Source organism: Diaphorina citri, unplaced genomic scaffold (assembly GCF_000475195.1).
Source record: "Diaphorina citri unplaced genomic scaffold, Diaci psyllid genome assembly version 1.1 scaffold1607, whole genome shotgun sequence".
Classification (NCBI taxonomy): Eukaryota; Metazoa; Arthropoda; class Insecta; order Hemiptera; family Psyllidae; genus Diaphorina; species Diaphorina citri.
In genome coordinates this window covers 44,603-68,932 of record NW_007379033.1, presented here as the reverse complement: position 1 = coordinate 68,932, position 24,330 = coordinate 44,603, and the positions used below count along the sequence as shown (strand labels likewise).

Here is a 24,330-nt window from a genome sequence, read left to right as displayed (position 1 = left end):
CAATATTCAGCGTTTACTGAAAGATACGGATGCTGCCAAAATACAAGACATGATTGATCCAAAAATAATATTTCGTCTCGGAGTTTTCGTCTTTTGGAAGAGGAAGACGAGAATCTGTGACCATCTTGAATGAAATAAGAATGAAAAAGATTTGGAGATTTGACGCGGTGCCAAATGCTATGATCAGGCACAAAGCTGTAGGCTAAGTAGCCACGAGGCGGCATTCTCTGTATGGTCGATAATTACGAGGAAAGTGTCTGCCTTCTCAAAATTTATTTTTGACCGTTTGGATAGTACGCAGGTACATTCTGTTGGTATTTAGGAGCACTAGTGTGTCAGTTTTCATAGCTTTGGTACGCATTCCTCGTTCTAGGTGTTGAATTCCTTTGGGACATAATATTAACTTTTCTGAATGTGTTCCCAGTGACCTAAACCTCTTCAATAGAGGCGATAAATAAAAGAGGGGGGGATAAAAGAATAAAAGTTGAGGGATAAAATGTTTTCCAATGAAAGAAGGAAAAAGGTCTTGACGGATATAAAGCCTCGTCATGAAAATATGTATATCACGACGTGCTATCAGGAAAGCTCAAGTGTGTAGGAGAACTGGAGAGAGAGGAGAAAAAGATGAAAGATCGGAAATGAGTCATCTCTTTACCAAGGGATGTCGAGGTAGAGTACAAAAACCAGAGGGGTAAACTCTAAACTTGAAGAAGTCTTGCACAGGCTGCCGCTGTCTCGTCACCATGGTAACTATTTTCTATTTATTTTATTATTTGGCAAGAGCTCCCAGCTAGAAGTAACCTCTTGCTTTATCTGAAGGGATACGTTATCAGAGCTATCAGTGAACTCGGGAGTCTCGCTGTTGCTTGATGAATCTCATGGTCGGGCTCGCTGCCTGCTGTATTTTCGTTCACTAGGCTCTGAGGTTCTCTTGTGCGTTGCCTTCGGATTGCCTCTTGTCTCACAGTCGCGTTAGTCGAGGAAGATAATACCTTATCATTTCTTGCTCGTCTCTTTTCCATTTCCTTGCGTAATGTGATCTAATGGGTTTTCAATTTTTTCTGTCTCTCCTAGTTCTTTTATCACATTCTTTTTAAACTTATCAGTGACAGTGGTGACTTCTAATTTTCCTTCGAGATCTTCAAAAACTTTATTTTTTTCTTTTTAATAAACTTACTTAAATTTAAATATTTTTTTATTCTACCTATGTTAAATTAAGTGATAGATATAATATTTGTGTTTCACTTTTATCTCTAAATAATTTATTTACTTTTTAGTGAAAACGTGTAACGTCTTCTTCAACTTTTAAATGCTTTTCTAAAGCTCCTTTGGATATCCCTTTCTTAACAGGTAACTATTAAATTAAATACATATATATCTAGCTCCCTTTCTGTCTTCTTCCTCTTCTTTTCCTGCCCCGTGTCACATTGTTTTATTCCCTTCCTTTTCTCGTTTTCATTTTGTTTTTTTTCACTTCTTCCAATGTAACGTTTTTGTATGCTTTCAAGAGCTTGGAAAATTACTCGATTGTTTTTGTTATTTTGCTCTTTGGGATTTGGATGAAAAATTGTTTTGTTTGTGACTCTTTTTTGATCTTTACCCTTACCTCCTTAAAAGTAGAATGATCCAAACAAAAAATCGTGTTCCTATTCGTCACATGCAAAAAAAAAGGTCGCAGTGTTCGAACATGGTCAAACACTCTTTTTTGATCTTTACCCTTACCTCCTTAAAAGTAGAATGATCCAAACAAAAAATCGTGTTCCTATTCGTCACATGCAAAAAAAAGGTCGCAGTGTTCGAACATGGTCAAAAGTTATCAAGTCATGCCGGCACATGATCCTAGTATACCTACACTGTGCTTGTCAGGCAACATTCAATTTCCAACCAACAAATGGTTGAATTGAGCACGCAATATGTTTTCCACAAGAGAATCCTCGAATTAAAACAGACATTGGTATGGTACACTGTGCAATTGTCTCTTCTAAACACTTCCATGTGTTCCTGATGATACCACCGCTAACATGTGGTAACATTTTCCTGAGATGTACTTGCGTACAGCCACCTGTGTCACTCTGTGACACATATACAGGTGTGGCCACTTGCATTCGATTCTTCTTTTCATGTTACCAAATGATTCGCTTGACTCGGAAAATGTTATGCTTTGGACGCGCGGCGAATGAATATCGTTCTCTGTAGGTTGGCCTTAGCCATTCTGATATCCGAAGGGAACAAAAGACAAACGATTGAATTTCTTACTGCTAGACCAGAAGTAAAAGGGTGTGGCGAACAACAGAAATGAGTGGCTTCACAGAGGAACAAAAGACAAACGATTGAATTTCTTACTGCTAGACCAGAAGTAAAAGGGTGTGGCGAACAACAGAAATGAGTGACTTCACAGACAAGGCCTAGCCTTTAGATATTGATGATGAGACCAGAAGTGTCTGATGTAGAGCTTGGACACTTTTTGCAATGGTAAATGCACCAGTTAACCAATTTTACTATCTACTTCATTATTAACAAGTTTAAAGTCTTATACTTACCTCCTATAATCTATTCACTTAAAAAAGGAGATGATATCCGTCCGTAAATACCAAGAATAGGTTCTCCTCAGTCAATGAATTCTTCTCATTGCTCGTTAGTACCTACTACCTAAATGACTAATAAGTATCTGTCCATACTTGTATTCTTCTCATTGCTCGTCAGTACCTACTACCTAAATGACTAATAAGTATCTGTCCATACTTGTTCCTTAACCTGAACCTTATTACTTACTTAATACCGAATATGCTTACATTGCTTACTTACTACTGAGTTACTCTACTGTTTTATGTCTGATGTAGAGCTTGGACACTTTTTGCAATGGTAAATGCACCAGTTAACCAATTTTACTATCTACTTCATTATTAACAAGTTTAATGTCTTATACTTACCTCCTATAATCTATTCACTAAAAAAGGAGATGATATGTTCCGTAAATACCAAGAATAGGTTCTCCTCAGTCAATGAATTCTTCTCATTGCTCGTCAGTACCTACTACCTAAATGACTAATAAGTATCTGTCCATACTTGTTCCTTAACCTGAACCTTATTACTTAATACCGAATATGCTTACATTGCTTACTTACTACTGAGTTACTCTACTGTTTTTAAAAATTGAGTGTCATACCCTTGGAAGAGAGACGTTATTCCCAGACCTTCAATTCAAACCATTTACAGTACTTGATTTAACTGCTTCACTAACATCTTTCAATCTCAGTGTCTCCACTCTTAGTGATTTTTCACTAAATCGAAAATGACACCTCATTTAGTCAGGATACCGGTCTAGAATTTCCAGAGAAGCAAATAGCTCTCTGATGACGTCACTCGAGTTGATGCTCTATGCTCTTCATAGGAAGCTGAATAAGCATACTAAGCTTCCACCATCAGCACCAGTACACATATGTAATAGCAGTAATGGCCAACTACTTACAGACAAATTATAAACAGAAGGGACAGCAGACTTCTATTCCAGTCCAGATTAGCGGCGACAAAATAGCGTTGTTAGTCTCGTTGATTACAATACTTACGTATTTATGAAATAGGTACCTACCTACCTACTCTTTTGGAAGTCCGAGCCTTAAAAATACATAGGTACCTATTTGTTTATACACATCTAGTTATCTAGGTATACTTGAATTACTTCTTGTGTTACTTAATAGTTAGGTAGCTGTGTGCTAGAAAATGACACCTCATTTAGTCAGGATACCGGTCTAGAATTTCCAGAGAAGCAAATAGCTCTCTGATGACGTCACTCCAGTTGATGCTCTATGCTCTTCATAGGAAGCTGATTAAGCATACTAAGCTTCCACCATCAGCACCAGTACACATTAGCTACAAATTATCTTTTGCACGAAATTTCTAATCTGTCTTTAATCTTTTAATTAATGGTGTGTGACACAAATTACTTAATTGTTTATTGTTTCCTGAATTTTTAATGCATTCATCAATTAAATATTAAGGTTCTCTTTTTTCATGCAACTAAATGTAGGATTTTTTTCTGAATTTAAGCGCGTAATTTTTTTCGTAAGGTAGAAACAAATTTTGAATGAATGAAAAGTAGGTATCATCGTAATTTGTAAGCGTGTAGATACTGTAGATATTGAATATTGAATGTAGGTAACAATATAACCTACGTGTTTTCATGTAGGTACGTAATTATTAAAATATTGTGTATTATTTACTTCGAATTCGAATAATTTTAATCCTTTCTTCATATCAGTTTATTTATCTCCCCTCAGCTTTGGGATGGTTATTGTAGGTTATACATATTAAATCTTTCTTTTAGCTACTTAAATAAGTAAATCAAAAATCACCAAGATATACATACCTAGGTACCTAGGTGTTTTTTTTATTCCAAATTTAAATCGGGGATGGTTATTGTAGGTTATACATATTAAATCTTTCTTTTAGCTACTTAAATAAGTAAATCAAAAATCACCAAGATATACATACCTACCTAGGTGTTTTTTTGATTCCAAAAAGAGAGACGTTATTCCCAGACCTTCAATTCAAACCATTTACAGTACTTGATTTAACTGCTTCACTAACATCTTTCAATCTTCTTATCACACTGATGAAGGCGGAACATTTGATTTTTGACAAAAATACGGATTGTTCCGGGAAATAACGTACGGTTGGCAACCCTAATTTAAATCATACCTAAAATCTACGTAGGTAGGTATAAGTACATACATATTTTTACTTGCTTCTGATGATGTGATTGCAAATTTAAATCATACCTAAAATCTACGTAGGTAGGTATAAGTACATACATATTTTTACTTGCTTCTGATGATTGTAGACATGCACCTACCTACCTCTTTTCTTATTTTATTTGCATGATTCATAATTTTGCTGATTAATACCTACTATTTAGGTATGTATGTGTACTTGTCTACCAATCTGAGGCATTTGCAGAGAAAACAAATGACTAAGCTCGTCTCATAAGTTTAGTAGATCGTACCTACCCTGATTCCTAGAATACCTACCAATCTTAATCCTACCATTGGTCATTCCAACTTGATTTCAAAAGGTTTGGTTCAGGGAACTGTAACAACAAAGGTCTTATTCTTATCGTTCCAAAATCGAAGAGAGAAGGAGAACAGTAGGTATAGGAGAAAGTCAACCGTTCCGAGAACGACATTCCAACTTGATTTCAAAAGGTTTGGTTCAGGGAACTGTAACAACAAAGGTCTTATCGTTCCAAAATCGAAGAGAGAAGGAGAACAGTAGGTATAGGAGAAAGTCAACCGTTTCATTCCAACTTGATTTCAAAAGGTTTGGTTCAGGGAACTGTAACAACAAAGGTCTTATCGTTCCAAAATCGAAGAGAGAAGGAGAACAATAGGTATAGGAGAAAGTCAACCGTTCCGAGAACGACCCTTATAATGTTTAGGATAAAGTTGGCTCGGGCGGGAATCGAACACTCGACCCATCTCTTACAGAGGAAACCGATTACCATTAATCTGATGATGGTAGACATACACCTACTTACCTCTTTTCTTATTTTATTTGCATGATTCATAATTTTGCTGATTAATACCTACTATTTACAAGAGAGACGTTATTCCCAGACCTTCAATTCAAACCATTTACAGTACTTGATTTAACTGCTTCACTAACATCTTTCAATCTTCTTATCTCACTGATGAATGCAGAATGTGCTTCATGGTTTTATAATCTTCAGAAATGTTATCTTCTCCTTAGAACAAACACAATGAACGCTTTCATTGATTCTGGAACTGATCTGATGTTCTCTTTGCGAATCATCGATCGGAAAGAATTTGTCATCTTCAAATTACCTACTGACATTCTTGAGGAATTTCATTCAGTCTCTCCGACTCAAGGCCGAACTAGAGAATAATGTGCATTTGACACTTCCGAAGGAAATATCAAATTTTATTTATGAACACCTCATTAAAATAATGTAAAATTAATTTGCTTCAATGGAAGGTACAAATGTAACAATGGGCTTGGTAGGAACATTACCTACTTCTACGTACTTACTTGCCGACGGTACACATTACGCAATTATAAGAACATAACTTTGAAAATTTGAGTAGGAACATTACCTACTTCTACGTACTTACTTGCCGACGATACACATTACGCAATTATAAGAACATAACTTTGAAAATTTGCTCTACGAATTTTATTTATGAACACCTCATTAAAATAATGTAAAATTAATTTGCTTCAATGGAAGGTACAAATGTAACAATGGGCTTGGTAGGAATATTACCTACTTCTACGTACTTACTTGCCGACGATACACATTACGCTATTATAAGAACATAACTTTGAAAATTTGCTCTACTGTGGCTCTTTCTCATTGACAGAGTTCCTTCCTAACTTCGTAGGAACATTACCTACTTCTACGTACTTACTTGCCGACGATACACATTACGCAATTATAAGAACATAACTTTGAAAATTTGCTCTACTGTGGCTCTTTCTCATTGACAGAGTTCCTTCCTAACTTCCTATCTATCGTATTTGTAAGAAGCCTTTTTGTATAAATTTTCACAAGTCTATTATGTTGCATTGCTTCCTTTTCTTTGTTTACAGATAGGAAACATGGCAGCACCCTCCATGGTTCATGCCAGCGGGGATAGCCTGGTCATCAGAAGTGTGGTGGATGGTGAAGACTTGTACGGAAGTGGCATGAGGAAAAGGATTGAAGAGTCTGTATCTAACGCTCTCATTGAACAAAACGTCATCCAAGATACAACGGAAGAACCTGACCTTCCTCAGTGCAAAATCAAGCGAAACTATGCGTGCAATGCTTGTGACTATTTCACACAAAACCCCAGAACCTACTTGCATCATCTGAGAGATGTTCACTTTGAGAAAATTAAAATCTACGAATGTTCCAGTTGTCTGTATGCTTCAAAGCACAGTCAGAAGTTACAGCGTCATATACATATGGTGCACGTGATGGGAGCTGGAAAGAAAAGACAGTCAAATAAGAACAAAACCAAAGTGTTTCCCCCGGTAGCAGTACCTGTGCCGATGAAGAAAGCACAACCATCACCAGTGCAAGTGATTTCTACATCCACGCTACCTACCGCATATGGTGCACGTGATGGGAGCTGGAAAGAAAAGACAGTCAAATAAGAACAAAACCAAAGTGTTTCCCCCGGTAGCAGTACCTGTGCCTGTGCCGATGAAGAAAGCACAACCATCACCAGTGCAAGTGATTTCTACATCCACGCTACCTACCGTCTTGTTGGAAAGTAATGTTAGTAATACAGACAGTGATGAGAATCCTATGATGGAAGATGATCTCAGAATCAGCTCCCCCATCAGTCAAGGGGAGGGAACAGAGAAACAATTCCGATGTTCCATGTGCATGTTCTTCAGCCACAATGCAAATCTAGTCAGTCGTCACGAACGAGTTGTTCATTTAAAGAAGAAATTATTCCGCTGTGTCAAGTGTAACTATGTGACACATATGAAAGCCAGGTTCACGAAACACGTCAAGTACCACTCGATGCCGATGATCAAATGTGAACTTTGTGACTTCAGAACACCCTACAAATGGAATTTGGACAGACATTGGAAGAATCATACTGGGGAAGGAGCTTTCAAATGCTCCCTCTGTAATTTTACAGCAGATATCAAGCAAAGTCTTACAGTACATGAGATGAATCATCATGTGCCATCAGCAGGACAGGCAGCAATCAGACGTCGGAATCGTGTAGGAGGTTCTGATCTGTTTCAGGATGAGGAGGAAGCCAATGATATGGATGAGCAGGAGGAGATGATACGTCTGGAACGTGAAGACCAGAACTCTTCAGATATTCAGGTAATACTTCTAATATAATTTTAATCACTTATGATATGCCACGAGGAACTTGGTTCTAGTAACTTGAGAACCAGAAGAGCCTGTGCTATGCCATTATCTTGCGATGGTATTTGTTTTTATCCTTACGGGGGGGGGGCTTTTCACCCTCTCCTAAAACCTTTATGTTTTCACTTTTAAACTTTTCTTTTTTTTTCGAAACAATAAAGGGGTATTGTATTATTTATTGTGCACTGGGGGATAGTGAAGGTTTCATATCCCACGGATAAAGATTTTGGTGATGTACCTACCTATATTTTGTACGTACCTACGTAAGTACATAGCAGGTTGTAAAGTACAAGAAGCACACTGACCTTAAGGTGTGCACACTGATTCATTGTCGACCGGCCGTCGATCCACATCGATTCACAATAAATTACATCGATCGATGGTCAATCGACATCGATCTACGGCCGTCGACTATGTGTGGACTCGCCTTTATAGCTCACTTTTAAAATTGAAATTCCTTGTCCTTGTATGAAAATTCTTCGGGCATTAGGTACTCTGTTCTTTCAATATAATAGTCTGTAGATTCTGCTTACCCTCACAGTGTATCCTGACATTCCTGAGTCCTTAGGTACTCTACCAGAGAAATCCTAAAAGACCTGATTAATCAAAAAACTAACATGTAACCAATACATATTCTGATGATTCAGTTTTGTTCTTTCTGATGTTTATACTTGGTTCTTTTTGCTGATCAGGCTGATCTTGCTTGATCGTGTCCACCCAAACTAATGATATTTGATATTTTTTTGTCGTCAGTACTTCTTGTGGTGGTGAACAGTCTCTTTGTCAAATTGAAGGCGGAATATCCAAATCAAATATCTAGCATTTTTTTTTTTTTTTTTTTTTTTCAGAATTGCAAAGAAAGTACTTAGTAATTCTGTGATATCCACAAAAGTTGTTAAAAAGCTCTGCTTCACCACAAAGAATTTGAGATTTGATTTTGATTCTTTCTTTCGTTTCAGAATGAATCAGAAGATCAGCATTATTCAGACATGAGGGCTATGGGAGGTGCTGACAATTCTGACTCGGACAGTGGCAGTCAGCAGTGCCTACGAATTTGAAAATAAACGATTGATGAGAGAAATTAGCCAAGAACTGACGGAATTCAAAATCCCGACTTCAGGGTAATAATAAGTAAGTAAATGCTAGTACAAGGAAATATGTATGTACATATTATGTAGCTTGCACTCAGTCTCACCTCACTACTTACTTGAGCACTTACATATTAGCTTGGATCATTGTACTCTACTCTGATCTTTTTTTATCCCTTTACAATTTTCCAAATGTAGGTTTTTGAAACCAGTAGGTAAGTAATATTGAAAATCAAAATGCATTTCAGGTGAAAAACATGACGATCAGCAAACTCCATGAACAAAGTGCAGCAGAATCAGTCAGCAGTATGCTCCAGACATGGATTCCAATTCTAACGAAGCCCTGAACCTTCAAAACGGTAAGTGATCTGATGGATTTTTTTTTTCTTTTTTTACAAATACTTACGCAGCAGAATTCAACAACAATAACATTAGGAAGGATGAGTCAGCCAAACTAGGCAGCAATGAAGATGACGAAGGTAATAATAATAATATACCAGGACTACCAGGAGGCAGGAGGTGATATTTTTAGGAGTTCTGGGTTACCCAACACCCAACATGGCTTGCCCTACGTGGAACATTATCTTGGGCCAGAAAATCTCTATCTGACAGGTACAGCAGCAGAATTCAACAACAATAACATTAGGAAGGATGAGTCAGCCAAACTAGGCAGCAATGAAGATGACGAAGGTAATAATAATAATAATATACCAGGACTACCAGGAGGCAGGAGGTGATATTTTTTAGGAGTTCTGGGTTACCCAACACCCAACATGGCTTGCCCTACGTGGAACATTATCTTGGGCCAGAAAATCTCTTTCTGACAGGTACGGCTGAAAAGGTCCGCCTGTAAGGTCTATCTGATAGTGTGTGCTCATCAGGTGTCAGGTGAACCTGTCAGGTCTAATCATGGGTGGCTGGCCTCAAGAATGATCATCATACCTACATGTGCGTAAAAGGTCCGCCTGTAAGGTCTATCTGATAGTGTGTGCTCATCAGGTGTCAGGTGAACCTGTCAGGTCTAATAATGAGTGGCTGGCCTTAAGAATGATCATCATACCTACATGTGCGTAAAAATACAAAATGTTGCAAATTAAAGGTCCGCCTGTAAGGTCTATCTGATAGTGTGTGCTCATCAGGTGTCAGGTGAACCTGTCAGGTCTAATAATGAGTGGCTGGCCTTTAGAATGATCATCATACCTACATGTGCGTAAAAATACAAAATGTTGCAAATGATAGGATTTAGGTAAAACCTGCCTCTGGCTTTCTTTATTCGGATGATTTTGCTGATATTCACTCTGTGTTTGTATTTTACCTAGTAATTTTCCTGTCTACTTTCAGACCAAGAGTTCGTCCTGTATTGTGAAATGTGCGAGTTCAAAACCACCTCCAGTTCTGATTACGAGAGCCACCTTCGCCTTTATAGCTCACTTTTAAAATTGAAATTCCTTGTCCTTGTATGAAAATTCTTCGGGCATTAGGTACTCTGTTCTTTCAATATAAGAAGAAGCACACTGACCTTAAGGTGTGCACACTGATTCATTGTCGACCGGCCGTCGATCCACATCGATTCACAATAAATTACATCGATCAATGGTCAATCGACATAGATCTACGGCCGTCGACTATGTGTGGACTCGCCTTTATAGTTCACTTTTAAAATTGAAATTCCTTGTCCTTGTATGAAAATTCTTCGGGCATTAGGTACTCTGTTCTTTCAATATAATTCTGCTTACCCTCACAGTGTATCCTGACATTCCTGAGTCCTTGGGTACTCTACCAGAGAAATCCTAAAAGACCTGATTAATCAAAAAACTAACATGTAACCAATACATATTCTGATGATTCAGTTTTGTTCTTTCTGATGTTTATACTTGGTTCTTTTTGCTGATCAGGCTGATCTTGCTTGATCGTGTCCACCCAAACTAATGATATTTGATATATGCCATTATCTTGCGATGCATTTGGTAATAATCGCAGTACTGCTAGTTTTCTTAAGAAAATTATTACTAATTTCCTACGTAGGTACTTATGCCATTATCTTGCGATGCATTTGGTAATAATCGCAGTACTGCTAGTTTTCTTAAGAAAATTATTACTAATTTCCTACGTAGGTACCTGCGTGGTCTTGGACATAATTTTCCTTGATAAAGAAAATTGTCGGTCTTCAGTTTTTAATTTTTATGAGGCATACCTCATGACCTTGGTACTGGATTTCGTCATGAAAAATAAATTATGGTTCTTTCTTTTTTTTCCTAACGAAGTCGGTTCTTTCGCGTGAACGCCTACTAAGTACCAAGTGTAGTTGTATTGTTAACTCGTGGACGATAAAATGAGGTGTATTGCCTTCGAGTAGAAGTTGAGCTGTCCTAATTCTAGGATGTCATTTCTGTTAGACGAAATTTCGGTGCACCTTCTTCAAGTTTTCTCAATACATATCTTTATTCAGTTTTTAATTTTTATGAGGCATACCTCATGACCTTGGTACTGGATTTCGTCATGAAAAATAAATTATGGTTCTTTCTATTTGGGAAATGTCCGGGTTTTCGATGAAATGTCCGGGTTTTTGGAACCAAATGTCCTACTTTTTAAAAATTTGATCTGGAGACCCTATACACAACAGACACAACTCCTGAATTATGAGTTCTTTGCACAAACAATACGAAATATAATGTGTACGTAAATGTTGTACACAACCATACTACGGAGTATTTCGCGTAACATGGGTAGATACGTAAGAATAATAACAAATTACCCACATGGAAGTAGTGGTACACAGTTCTGTTGGTCTTGTGCTACTACACAACCATACTACGGAGTATTTCGCGTAACATGGGTAGATACGTAAGAATAATAACAAATTACCTACATGGAAGTAGTGGTACACAGTTCTGTTGGTCTTGTGCTACGCTCGTGATAAGAAAGAGAAGTATTCTCTTTTTGCAAAGGCGTGTTGAAGTCCCTTATTCAAAGTGCAAACCTCAAATAGAGATAAAATGTGGTTTGTACGTGTTTCCATCGAAATGGTTTGGACTTTGTCGTCAGAATTATATTCTCTTCCTCAATCTTTCCCCTCCTGCTTCTATGGTCTCTCCTATTTCCTGTGTAAGTACCTACCAATTCCAATCGAAAATTTAATTATAAAGCAAGATATTTTTCAGTTTGTATATCACGCGTACTCGGGATCAAATCTCCAGCACTGATTCTAAAACCTACTCCTAGGTAAAGGTAACTGAACTTGTAAAATCTTCAAAGCAATTATGTATCCGCGATATTTCGGTCCGTCTTGCACCATGCGCGTACTCGGGATCAAATCTCCAGCACTGATTCTAAAACCTACTCCTAGGTAAAGGTAACTGAACTTGTAAAATCTTCAAAGCAATTCTGTATCCGCGATATTTCGGTCCGTCTTGCACCATCTACCTACTCATAAATAAAAGAATACCTCCTGCATGTCCCCAATAGTGTTAAAGACTTAGGGGGAGAACTGACAGCGCGCTCGTGCCAAATACCACAAAGAAGATTCTTGCAGCTGTTCCGATTACCCTACAGATGAAATCACTACCATCGAGTAGTCCCCCCATAGGCTTCTCTCTTTTCCTGTTCCAAGAATAGGTCTTCCTGATGTACAGGAACCGTTCCCTTTGTATTGTATTGGAAGATTTATTTTGGTATCCTCACCAAATCAGTGCTGGATTGATGGAGTTCCTAGGACTTGCCAAAATGATCAGTCACTGTTGGACCTTACCCCCAACTAAATCTCTGGTACCCAGACATGGAGTTTGGATTGTTATGAATGTTTCGATTTTTTACCTTGCCATAATTACTTTTTGTGAACGAAGTAGGTATTAGTTAATTATTAGGATTGTGTCTAATGTCACTTGCGACCTTTTCGTCACCCGAAGGGCGTATTTTATTAGAGAATCCAAACGACCATCTCGTCGCGTCGGTATGTTTCATGTTAATCGATGTAGGTTGAGCGTCATATTGTTAAGCTTCTGTGATCTCACCGCGAGCGGATGGAATAAACAAAGCACAACCTTTGGTACTTTTTCACAATAATCAGAAACAGACACAGAAATGAAAACATTTTCGTGACGGTTTAGTTCGGTGTGTTTCACTGACAGAGGATATATCAGGATAGGGGGTACCTATACGAGTAGATACTAGGTATATTGGTAGTTGAACGTCAATGTTGATGGGTCTCATCGTCTGATGAATAGGTACCTACCTATTCTTTCCTTTGGGACATAATATTAACTTTTCTGAATGTGTTCCCAGTGACCTAAACCTCTTCAATAGAGGCGATAAATAAAAGAGGTACCTATACCAGTGACATCAGGGGACACAAAGGTAACTTGGAGGAGGAAGACACAGCTGCTCCTGTCACCTGGAAGCCTGGTACGGAACAAGACATAAGGCACTGGGAGTAGCATTTAGCTTCAGTATTGATCGACGAGCAAAAGACCTCTTCATCAAGTCTGCTGGCTGGGTGCTGGGTTATGGGTTTGGCAGGGTTGAGTTTTGTGTTTCAAATGTTTCAAGAGCCCTGCTGTTGCTGGCTCCAGCATTTTTTCCCGTTCCTCCCTTTCTGTCTTCTTCCTCTTCTTTTCCTGCCCCGTGTCACATTGTTTTATTCCCTTCCTTTTCTCGTTTTCATTTTGTTTGAGGAAAGACGAAGATAAAATAGATTCACCAAGTGCTCTTACTCGGAATGAGGAAAAGGAGTAGGTAGGTACCTAATTCCTGCTCTTCCTGCTCGTGATTTACCCGGTGTAAATAATGTACCAAGTATATTCCGAAGACTGTGCGAAGGATGTGAGGAATACAAAGTTGTCATAATCATCACATGTCACCAGAATTATACCTGGCGAGAGATATGATTTGGCATAAATTCACACATTAATGATGACACCAAAATCAGAATTGAGAAGACAAAATGGGAGAATACCTAACGAGGATCCCTGACATTTCATACGGATGTCGCATGGTAATGTCTTTGTTCAGAGACACTCAGAATTACTGAATGGTCTGGGCACAAACATTACCCTGAACTTTGGAAAACAATAATAGAATTCAAAGAATGAATCTTATCAAGATCCATTATGTTTCTGTCATTGAAAATCAGTGCTCAATTGATAGATCAATCCTACCTGGTGGCGTAGACATAAAACTCTTTAAAAAATAAAATAACTTGAAGACTTAACACAAATATCGTTCCCCCGTAGGTGCACTACTTTTAATTTTGTGACATGATTTGGACTCGAACCACCAAATTCCAGGTCCGAAGCCCACTGCGCTAATTATTACACCAATATTGGTACCTAATTACAAGACAAAATACGTAAGTAAGTAGTAACACACTAGTCCTGTAATGTGTAACTCACAACTTATGCTGACGATGACGGTGGACTAAGTAACTCAGTACCTACCCAATTAAGTATATTACAATATGTATTTTGTTTCAAATAAATTTATTTCAAGTGAGTCATTCATTCCTCATTTCCTACGCTACATCCTAAGTGGGTTCTATCCAGTATCCAATTACAATTTACTATTAGCAATGTATTTTGTTTCAAATAAATTTATTTCAAGTGAGTCATTCATTCCTCATTTCCTAAGCTACATCCTAAGTGGGTTCTATCCAGTATCCAATTACAATTTACTATTAGCAGTAGGTACTAGAACCTACGTCTCTGATTTAATGGTCAGTTGGTCATCGCTTTTGTCTTCCCCTGAACTGAAGAAAATTGATGCAATATCTTCCATTAAGGATATTAATCATGTTCACGCCAAATTCTTCCGAGTATTTCTAATACATAAGACGTATTCAGAAAACTATTCCATGTGGTTGTTTTGTCAAACACCAAGTCGAAAGAAAAGATAATGAAATCTCCAAATGCTTGTATTAGCAGAAAACTATTCCATGTGGTTGTTTTGTCAAACACCAAGTCGAAAGAAAAGATAATGAAATCTCCAAATGCTTGTATTAGGGTACGGCTGTGGTTGTTTTGTCAAACAACAAGTCGAAAGAAAAGATAATGAAATCTCCAAATGCTTGTATTAGGGTACGGACACAAGGGTTCTATTTACCTTGAGGATTTGAGAAACAAGGAAACTGGAAGATCGTTCTTTAAGTAGATAGGTACTCTATGTCCCTTATCCCGGATAACCTGGATTAAGCGATGTATGAAAGAATAAAAAAATAAACGAAACTTTGCTTTCTAAATATCTTTCAAATCTAATTCCTACTGCTTACCAGGTGCAGTGTTACTTTGGCACATTCTTTCTACAATGGAGTGTTTCTTCCAAGGGATTAATGCGAGTGCATTGTTCCCTATGGATTTAATACAGGATGCAATCACACAGTGAGTCATGGAGGAGAAAGAAAGAGAAGGAGAAGCAATTTTGTTTTTATTTTGAGAGAAAAGTGAGAGAGAGAGTTTATTTTAAGAGAAAATTTGAATTTTATCATATTTTAAGTATGACTTGGTACCTATGTACATTCCGAACAACCTATCAGATTTTCTCCGGGAAATTCGTACCAACGTGTAGCTACACATACATTTTACATAGGTTATCAGACTTTACATAAATGTTCGTAAATAATATGATAATTCATAATCGAAATAAATAATTGAATAACAATAAGAATAATATGTGAAAAGTAGGTACAACAAGAACAATAATGTAGAGTTGTAGAGCTATGAATGGAGTCGAATGAATGAAAAGTACCCACAGGCATGGCGAGTACAAAATAAAAATCCTAAATAATGTGATAACGTTTTTACTACGAGATTAAAAACTGTTATCAATGAACGTAAATTATCAGGCGCGGGCACAAACAAATAGGTATTAGGAGAGGAATAAATTTAGGACGAAGGTCAGTTAGGTCAGTGCTTTGTTAACTTCTATTGAAATTATTTTCTTGCCAAATGCCTGCTAATTGGGAGAAATAATAAGTAATGAATTCTGATAAGATGGGTGCTACCTACCTATTTATATTTATTTAGAATTCAATGGGAATTTTATGATTACTATTTATAAAATAAAACATGATTATTCAAAATAATTTCAACAATTTATACGGAGGTTAATAATAAATTAATAATCAGAATGTATGTACCTAGGTACTATAGTTCACTACTTACATGCATGGGTTTAATCGTGTACCTGCCTAGGTAGGTACTCGTGGGTACGACTTACGAGGAACAATATCTAATGGTTCGCCTTTCTTTGTTCCTATTGTACAGGGATGGTGACAGGAGTGTGGTATTAGCCCATGTCAAGGAGCATTACAGGGTGGCAGCTCTGAGCAGATTGAATGAAACTGGATGTGACGATATGGCTGACGTTAGTGAGGTAAGAACGAACTTTGTGTCGCTTAGTGAGAAAAGTAGGTAAAACAAACAAGAACATCCAGCATCCAGTATTATCATCAAATCTTAAGTTCCCAGTATAAGAATCGTAAAGGGTAAGCGAGGTTCAACTTTTTTGGTAGGGTCATCATTCTTTTGTTCTCCAAGTTCCATGCGCTCGGCCCTATCTTTGTATTCTTGGACTAACTATGCATTCTTCGTCGTATTCATTTCTGGAGTCCCGATTTGCATGACAATGTCTCTTTCAATATTTTTACAAGAAAGTATTTTTGGTACGCTATCTGCAATCTCTGTAAACTGATAGGTACCGTAGGTATGGACCTAACCTAAGTGAAGGATCCTCTCAAATATCTTTTTAGTTTATTGTTTTTCGTTACTAAAATCTTTCTGGGAGTGAAGTTGGTCTGTTAGCCACCCAAGAATTGATTAATGGAAATTGAGACCTGTCTCATATTATCATGTATCGTGCTGTGATTACATCGAGGATTTTGATGGGACTTCTTCACTTTTCTTCAGTCAAAAACAATATATTGGCAAATTTTGCCTACGAATTTGAAAATAAACGATTGATGAGAGAAATTAGCCAAGAACTGACGGAATTCAAAATCCCGACTTCAGGGTAATAATGAATCGTAAAATGCCTACGAATTTGAAAATAAACGATTGATGAGAGAAATTAGCCAAGAACTGACGGAATTCAAAATCCCGACTTCAGTCAGGGTAATAAAAATAAGTAAACGCTAGTACAAGGAAATATGTATGTACATATTATGTAGCTTGCACTCAGTCTCACTACTTACTTGAGCACTTACGTATTAGCTCGGATTAGGAAATATGTATGTACATATTATGTAGCTTGCACTCAGTCTCACTACTTACTTGAGCACTTGCGTATTAGACTTGGATCATTGTACATTACTCTGATCTTTTTTTATCCCTTTACAATTTTCCAAATGTAGGTTTTTGAAACCAGTAGGTAAGGACAACTGACCTGTAATAATATTGAAAATCAAAATGCATTCCAGGTGAAAAACATGACGATCAGCAAACTCCATGAACAAAGTGCAGCAGAATTTAACAACAATAACATCAGGAAGGACGAGTCAGCAAAACTTGGCAGCAATGAAGATGATGAAGGTAAAAAAAATACTTGATTGAAGACTAGGTAACTTTGTGAAGGTCCATTTTAACTATTGGGTTGTATGGAAAAAGTGAAGAAAAATGTACCAGATGCTCTTTTTTTTGGGAGTTCTGGGTTATCCAACATGGCTTCGAACAAAAAGTTATGTTGTCCTAGGAAAAATCATACTTGTACGTGAAACGATATATGTAGGTAAAATGGTAAATCCTGCTTCCGGCTTTCTTGTGTATGATTTTGCTGGTATGCACACTGTGTTTGTATTCTTACTATATTTAACCTTATAATTTTCCTGTCTACTTTCAGATCAAGAGTTCGTCCTGTATTGTGAGATGTGCGAGTTCAAAACCACCTCCAGTTCTGATTACGAGAGCCACCTCAGTGTTCATTACCCCAGGGAGTCCTCTTCCAATGTTTCCTATCGATGCTATAAGTGCACCTTCTCTTCTATGTCTAAAAGGTAAGACATTTGGAACTAGTCCCGTGGGATTGGGCCTTTTCATAATCGGCATAGAATTGTTTACCTGGGGGCTCCTACCAGGGAGAACACTAGGTCATTCCAAGAAAAACCCACCGGAACTTTTCTTATTGGACTATTACTACATACTGCCTCAATTGACCAGTAGTCAAGGCGCTTGTCTGCCAACCAACGAAGTTCAGGTTAATACCAGCCGAGGTATAGAATTTTATCTCCATGTATTTGAGAAGGGTTCCAAGGGTTTGGTAGTCCAGTGGTTATCTTCCACTCAAGGATCTATTACCTCAGTGTTCATTACCCCAGGGAGTCCTCTTCCAATGTTTCCTATCGATGCTATAAGTGCACCTTCTCTTCTATGTCTAAAAGGTACGATATTTGGAAATAGTCCCTTGGCATCCGACCTTAATCGTCACGGGATCTTTTATTGATATTACTTTTTTTAAGAATTTCGAAGGTTTCATAGAGTACCTACTAGCTGAAGGTAGAATTTTATCCTCATTATTCCAATAAGGGTTCCAATGGTTCGGTAGTCCAGTGGTTATCTTCCACTCAAGGATCTATCATTCTAAAACTATAACTTTGTTGCAGCACTCTTATGGAGCACCTTCAAACCCACGGCATCCAAGATGATGTGGATATGTTCTATCACTCTTACGATGGCAGAACCTTCCCTAAACCCCCCGTCATTACTAGTGAGGTAAATATCCTTCCTGCTTCTCCAATTTAGATTTTCTTAGCTTCGTTTTTTGTGTCTTATCTTTTAAGTTTTCCACTATCTTTATACCTTGTTGAAGAGTTGCTGTAAGGTTTTACATTTGAGCTTTCGTAACAAGACCAGGGCTTTTCTAGATAAATAAAGGGAAAGTCACAAAAGATCTAACCAGGTTGCAGTGACATACATAGAGCGTTTATTAAAGCCGGTGGCCCTACTTATCAATACCAAATGGTTTATTTAGAGTGCCATCTAACCAGGTTGCAGTGACATACATAGAGCGTTTATTAAAGCCGGTGGCCCTACTTATCAATACCAAATGGTTTATTTAGAGTGCCAAAGTAGGATAAAGGCCAACGTAGGACGAAGAAGACCCGTTTATTTTTTTGAGCAGGATAAACAACTTAACAAGTTACTATTTTCTACCTTGTTTAGACTGCGGGAGTAAAGGGACTTTTCAGTCTCATTCTGGCAGGATAAACAAGGTACTTATATTCTATTTTATTATTTTTTTTTTTACTGATCTATGCTTTACTATTTTTCAGGCTTCCTCAAGTTGAACCAGTGTCGGGTGTGTTCGTTCAAGTCCGCCTGGGAAAGCGAGCTCAAACATCACGAGAGTCAGGTCCACGGTTTGGACAGCCATCATGCCGCGGGCCACACTGAGGGCCCGGAAAAGAAAAAGCCTGCCCGTCCCATTCCCAACCTTATCCCCATTCAAGGCCCGTCTGTGACCAAGGGGGGTCAAACCTCCCCTAACCCGGAGTCACAAGGGCGCAAGTCAGATGGGGCCATGTCTGAGAAGGATTTGAATGATATCTACGCCAAGTCGTGTCCGAATAGTGCTCTCAAAGACTTTGCGTCCGTTATTGGTAAGTTCAAAATATGATATCACACATCACAGAGCTATACCTACAAGTTGATTAGGGATTGTTTTAATTTAATCAAGCTAAAGAAAAATAAAGCTCAACGGGAGGGAGGGGGACCCGGGCCCCCTTCCCCCCCTAAATACAGTCCTGGTACAAACAATATTAACCCATATTAGTTACCTTATCTAGACATAGCAAAGAACCAATTTCTTATTTTACTTTTTTACCCATTATCCCTATTTTGGTCCAACAGGTGGTGTGGATGTGTTCAACACGCCCACTGATTTGTCACTCAACGAGGCAGACAAAACCCATCACGATTCAAACTCCAACTCCTCTGCCGAAGACAACAACAAGAAATACCCGGACATGTTCAAAAAGAAGAACGCCTCCTTCTTCGATAAACTCAAGGAGAGACTGATGACTACCACAAGTTCCAATGAGCCTGGTAAGCCATTTTCCTGTCAAATCGTATTAACTTGTGTCCACACACAGTCGAAGGCCGTCAATCGATGTCGACCGACCTTCGATCGATGTGAATGTATTGTGAATCTATGTCGATTGATGGCCGGTCGACTATGTGGACACACCTTTAGACGTCTTTGAAAATTGTGTCTGCTCAGAATAACAATCTTTTCTACATGGAGTTATAGAGATGAACGCGGGAGTAATATCTTCATGGTTTTATTAACTGACCGTGTTTACTCTTCCAGGTAACAACAACCTGCAGTGCAAGTTCTGCCCGCACGTCTCCAAGTGTCTGTCTGAATACATTCTTCATCAGAAACTCCACTCGTCGTTAGACAGCACGAGTGTTCCCAGTCCTAGCAGTGTTGCCACGAGTAGCAGCACGGGCAGTCCGATTCACAATGGCGGATCCGCGTCCACACGTTGCCAGTTTTGTCGCCAGAGATGTAAATCCAGCGGGGATCTGCTGGTACATTTGCAGATGTGCAGCCAGGCGTTGGCCAATGAGGAGTCACAGCATTCGCAGAGCTCCAGTAGTGAGACAGGGCATCCTTTCAAATATCAGCATGGTGAGTTTCTTTGTGTTTATTTAACCCTTTGGTAACCAGTCACCATCGGTCACCAAAGGTTTAAGAAGAAAGGTTTGACTCCGCCTGTTCAAATCCTAGTTGTCCTCCAATAAAGGGAATGGATCTCCCCTTGCTTTCGCCCATCAAATTCATAGCCCATAATTGCCCCAATCTATATTTCCTCCGAATATCCAAAGATATCCAAAGTTGTTATTGCCTAAAGTGTGTCACCGGCCGTCGATCGACGATGTGAATCTGTTTTGTCGAAGCAGTGTGGACGGTTCAGTCGACATTGATCGACAGCCGATCTACTATGTGTGGTCACACGGTGACACCTTTACAAACAAGCGAACGAACAAACCAAATGAAAAATATTCAGGGTACAACTTGGACAGCTGATTGGCATATGGGTTTTTAGTTTCCCCTTTTGAAAATCTGACGCCACGCCACTGTAAGAATTCCCAACATGTTGTCAACTAGTGTCGGGGTACCCTGTGAAGAGAAGAAGAGGACGACTGATTTTAACTGTCTTGACTGATTCTGTACAAACACTACAAGACCTGTGCAGAGATGTCTCATGATAAGCTCGGAAGTCCGAGCACAAGAATTTCTTTCAGTCTCTCTCTTCTACCTGGAAGTCAGTCAGTGTAGGTACCCGTTGTCAGTAGGTACCCTAATAACATCATTTGAAAGCCATACCCGGGCCTGTCAAATAATTTCCGCTTTCTTCAAACATATTTCGAAAAGTATTTGCTTACTTAATTACATAAATAATTGCCTAGATTACCTAGACTTAATTAGATAACTACCTAATTAAAGTACTCAAATTATTTTCCTTTTCAAAATCAGTTATCACAATCTAATAACGAACTCATATTTCGAAAAGTATTTGCTTACTTAATTACATAAATAATTGCCTAGATTACCTAGACTTAATTAGATAAATACCTAATTAAAGTACCCATATTTCGAAAAGTATTTGCTTACTTAATTACATAAATAATTGCCTAGATTACCTAGACTTAATTAGATAAATACCTAATTAAAGTAGGTACTCAAATTATTTTCCTTTTCAAAATCAGTTATCACAATCTAATAACGAACATTGTTAACTCGTGGACGATAAAATGAGGTGTATTGCCTTCGAGTAGAAGTTGAACTGTCCTAATTCTAGGATGTCATTTCTGTTAGAAGAAATTTCGGTGCACCTTCTTCAAGTTTTCTCAATACATATCTTTGATTTTATAAATGCTCATTGAAGAAAGCCGGCTTTCCTGTTGGTTTTTGGAATGCAAGAAGTCTCATAGACTGGTAATCCTATGAGTGTTGGGGCAAGAGACATTTAGATAGGAGGATCTGCCATGCAGTGTTCCATTTCATCTTGCTTTTCTCAGCAGTTTCTATTTTTAAATCTTGTTTCTCTCTTCTCCTTGCAACGTCCGTTCGTCCTATATGTAACATACATATTTATCTTTACGTGTAGTTTTTCTCGCTCTTAGTTCAGATTTGTTTCATTTTATATATCACATCTCTGAACTTCTTAAGATATTTCAATTCCGTACCTTCTGCCAGTTGGCAGAGATTGATAATGTATTGCTTCGCATGTATGCAACGATCTATTTCTTGTTTTCCTAACGTCCCCAAAATGCATTCTTTGCATCGGCAAAGAAACAATCGTTTGTGTTTCTGTCTTTGGCGAAAATAATTTCGCACATACCAGGCATATAGCAAACGGTAACCTATATTTTCGCATGTATGCAACGATCTATTTCTTGTTTTCCTAACGTCCCCAAAATGCATTCTTTGCATCGGCAAAGAAACAATCGTTTGTGTCTCTGTCTTTGGCGAAAATAATTTCGCACATACCAGGCATATAGCAAACGGTACTTACCCTATATTCTCACACGAGTCACGGATGATAGGCTTGTGTTTAGGAAGCAACTCTCCGAGATGCTACTTGCTCAATAAAAGTTGAGAAGACCCTACAAAATTGTTGAACAAAGAAGTAGGTAAGTAAGTAAGTATTTGGGTTGATTGTAAACAGAACCAAAATCATTCAAAGCAAGATATGAAATCAGAACAAACAGAGGCAGAAGCAAATTCTTCACGAGCGAGTAAAGATAATAAAAAACGATTCCCATTTGATTAGGTATTGTCTATTTAGAATTATCAATGACTAACCCAGCTCTATCTCATCAATGGAAGGATGTATCTTTTCCTAATGACTGCTCCTATCTATAGATTAGATTTTTGTCTTCCTCTTTGAAGATTTGCCCTTTTTATAAAGTTGCCACGCCTTTTTCAAAGATGTTAGTAGTTTCGTATTCTGCATAATTTAAAGATTTTACGTACGAGTAGGTACTAGGTATATTGGTAGTTGAACGTCAATGTTGATGGGTCTCATCGTCTGATGAATAGGTACCTACCTATTCTTCTAGGCAACAGACACAGAAATGAAAACATTTTCGTGACGGTTTAGTTCGGTGTGTTTCACTGACAGAGGATATATCAGGATCTAGGCGCAGCCCTAGGAAAAGAGGAATAGAACTACCTAGCCTTCAGTGTTTATGATTTTTTATGCGGTTGATTTTTGATATGATAGATTTATGGATAGGTGTTTCATTGCCAGTAGTGAGTACCTTCTAGTAATGTTCAATATTTACTTACATGCATCTCTGTTACGCTCTATGTGCTTGTATGATCATTTATCAATAGGTTGGGTAAGCGAATGCATCTCTGTTACGCTCTATGTGCTTGTATGATCATTTATCAATAGGTTGGGTAAGCGAGGTTCAACTTTTTTGGTAGGGTCATCAAGTCATCATTCTTTTGTTCTCCAAGTTCCATGCGCTCGGCCCTATCTTTGTATTCTTGGTCTAACTATGCATTCTTCGTCGTATTCATTTCTGGAGTCCCGATTTGCATGACAATGTCTCTTTCAATATTTTTACAAGAAAGTATTTTTGGTACGCTATCTGCAATCTCTGTAAACTGATAGGTACCGTAGGTATGGACCTAACCTAAGTGAAGGATCCTCTCAAATATCTTTTTAGTTTATTGTTTTTCGTTACTAAAATCTTTCTGGGAGTGAAGTTGGTCTGTTAGCCACCCAAGAATTGATTAATGGAAATTGAGACCTGTCTCATATTATCATGTATCGTGCTGTGATTACATCGAGGATTTTGATGGGACTTCTTCACTTTTCTTCAGTCAAAAACAATATATTGGCAAATTTATAGCTGGTTGGTATCAAATGCTGGGAATTGACTGTCATCAGGTCATTTTCCTCTTGACTATCCCATTTATAGCTAGATTTAACAGTTCCTCCTCAGTCTAGAAGCCTATTCCTAAAATAGAAAGAAAGGACTTACACAGGATTGCCTTTGAGGAAAGACGAAGATAAAATAGATTCACCAAGTGCTCTTACTCGGAATGAGGGAAAGGAGTAGGTAGGTACCTAATTCCTGCTCGTGATTTATTGGCAAATTTATAGCTGGTTGGTATCAAATGCTGGGAATTGACTATCATCAGGTCATTTTCCTCTTGACTATCCCATTTATAGCTAGACTTAAAAGTTCCTCCTCAGTCTAGAAGCCTATTCCTAAAATAGAAAGAAAGGACTTACACAGGATTGCCTTTGAAGAAAGACGAAAATAAAATAGATTCACCATTGTTTTCATGGCTTAAGAATAAAAGAGTTAGCTGGAAATTATTAATATCTCTATGTTCTGGGGCATG

General features: G+C 38.0%; 1 protein-coding gene across 1 annotated transcript in view; it reads left to right on the top strand.

The window, feature by feature from the left end:
- Positions 1–840: 840 nt before the first annotated feature.
- The window catches only part of LOC103516581, a 42,424-nt gene continuing 18,934 nt past the window's right edge, over positions 841–24,330 (top strand). The window contains exons 1-8 of the mRNA XM_026828932.1: positions 841–1,350; positions 6,607–7,076; positions 7,276–7,846; positions 8,851–8,924; positions 9,277–9,338; positions 19,232–19,558; positions 19,809–20,003; positions 20,269–20,592. Coding sequence (XP_026684733.1) covers positions 6,616–7,076; positions 7,276–7,846; positions 8,851–8,924; positions 9,277–9,338; positions 19,232–19,558; positions 19,809–20,003; positions 20,269–20,592 — 2,014 coding nt within the window. The 5' untranslated portion in view covers positions 841–1,350; positions 6,607–6,615. The remainder of the gene's footprint in view (positions 1,351–6,606; positions 7,077–7,275; positions 7,847–8,850; positions 8,925–9,276; positions 9,339–19,231; positions 19,559–19,808; positions 20,004–20,268; positions 20,593–24,330) is intronic.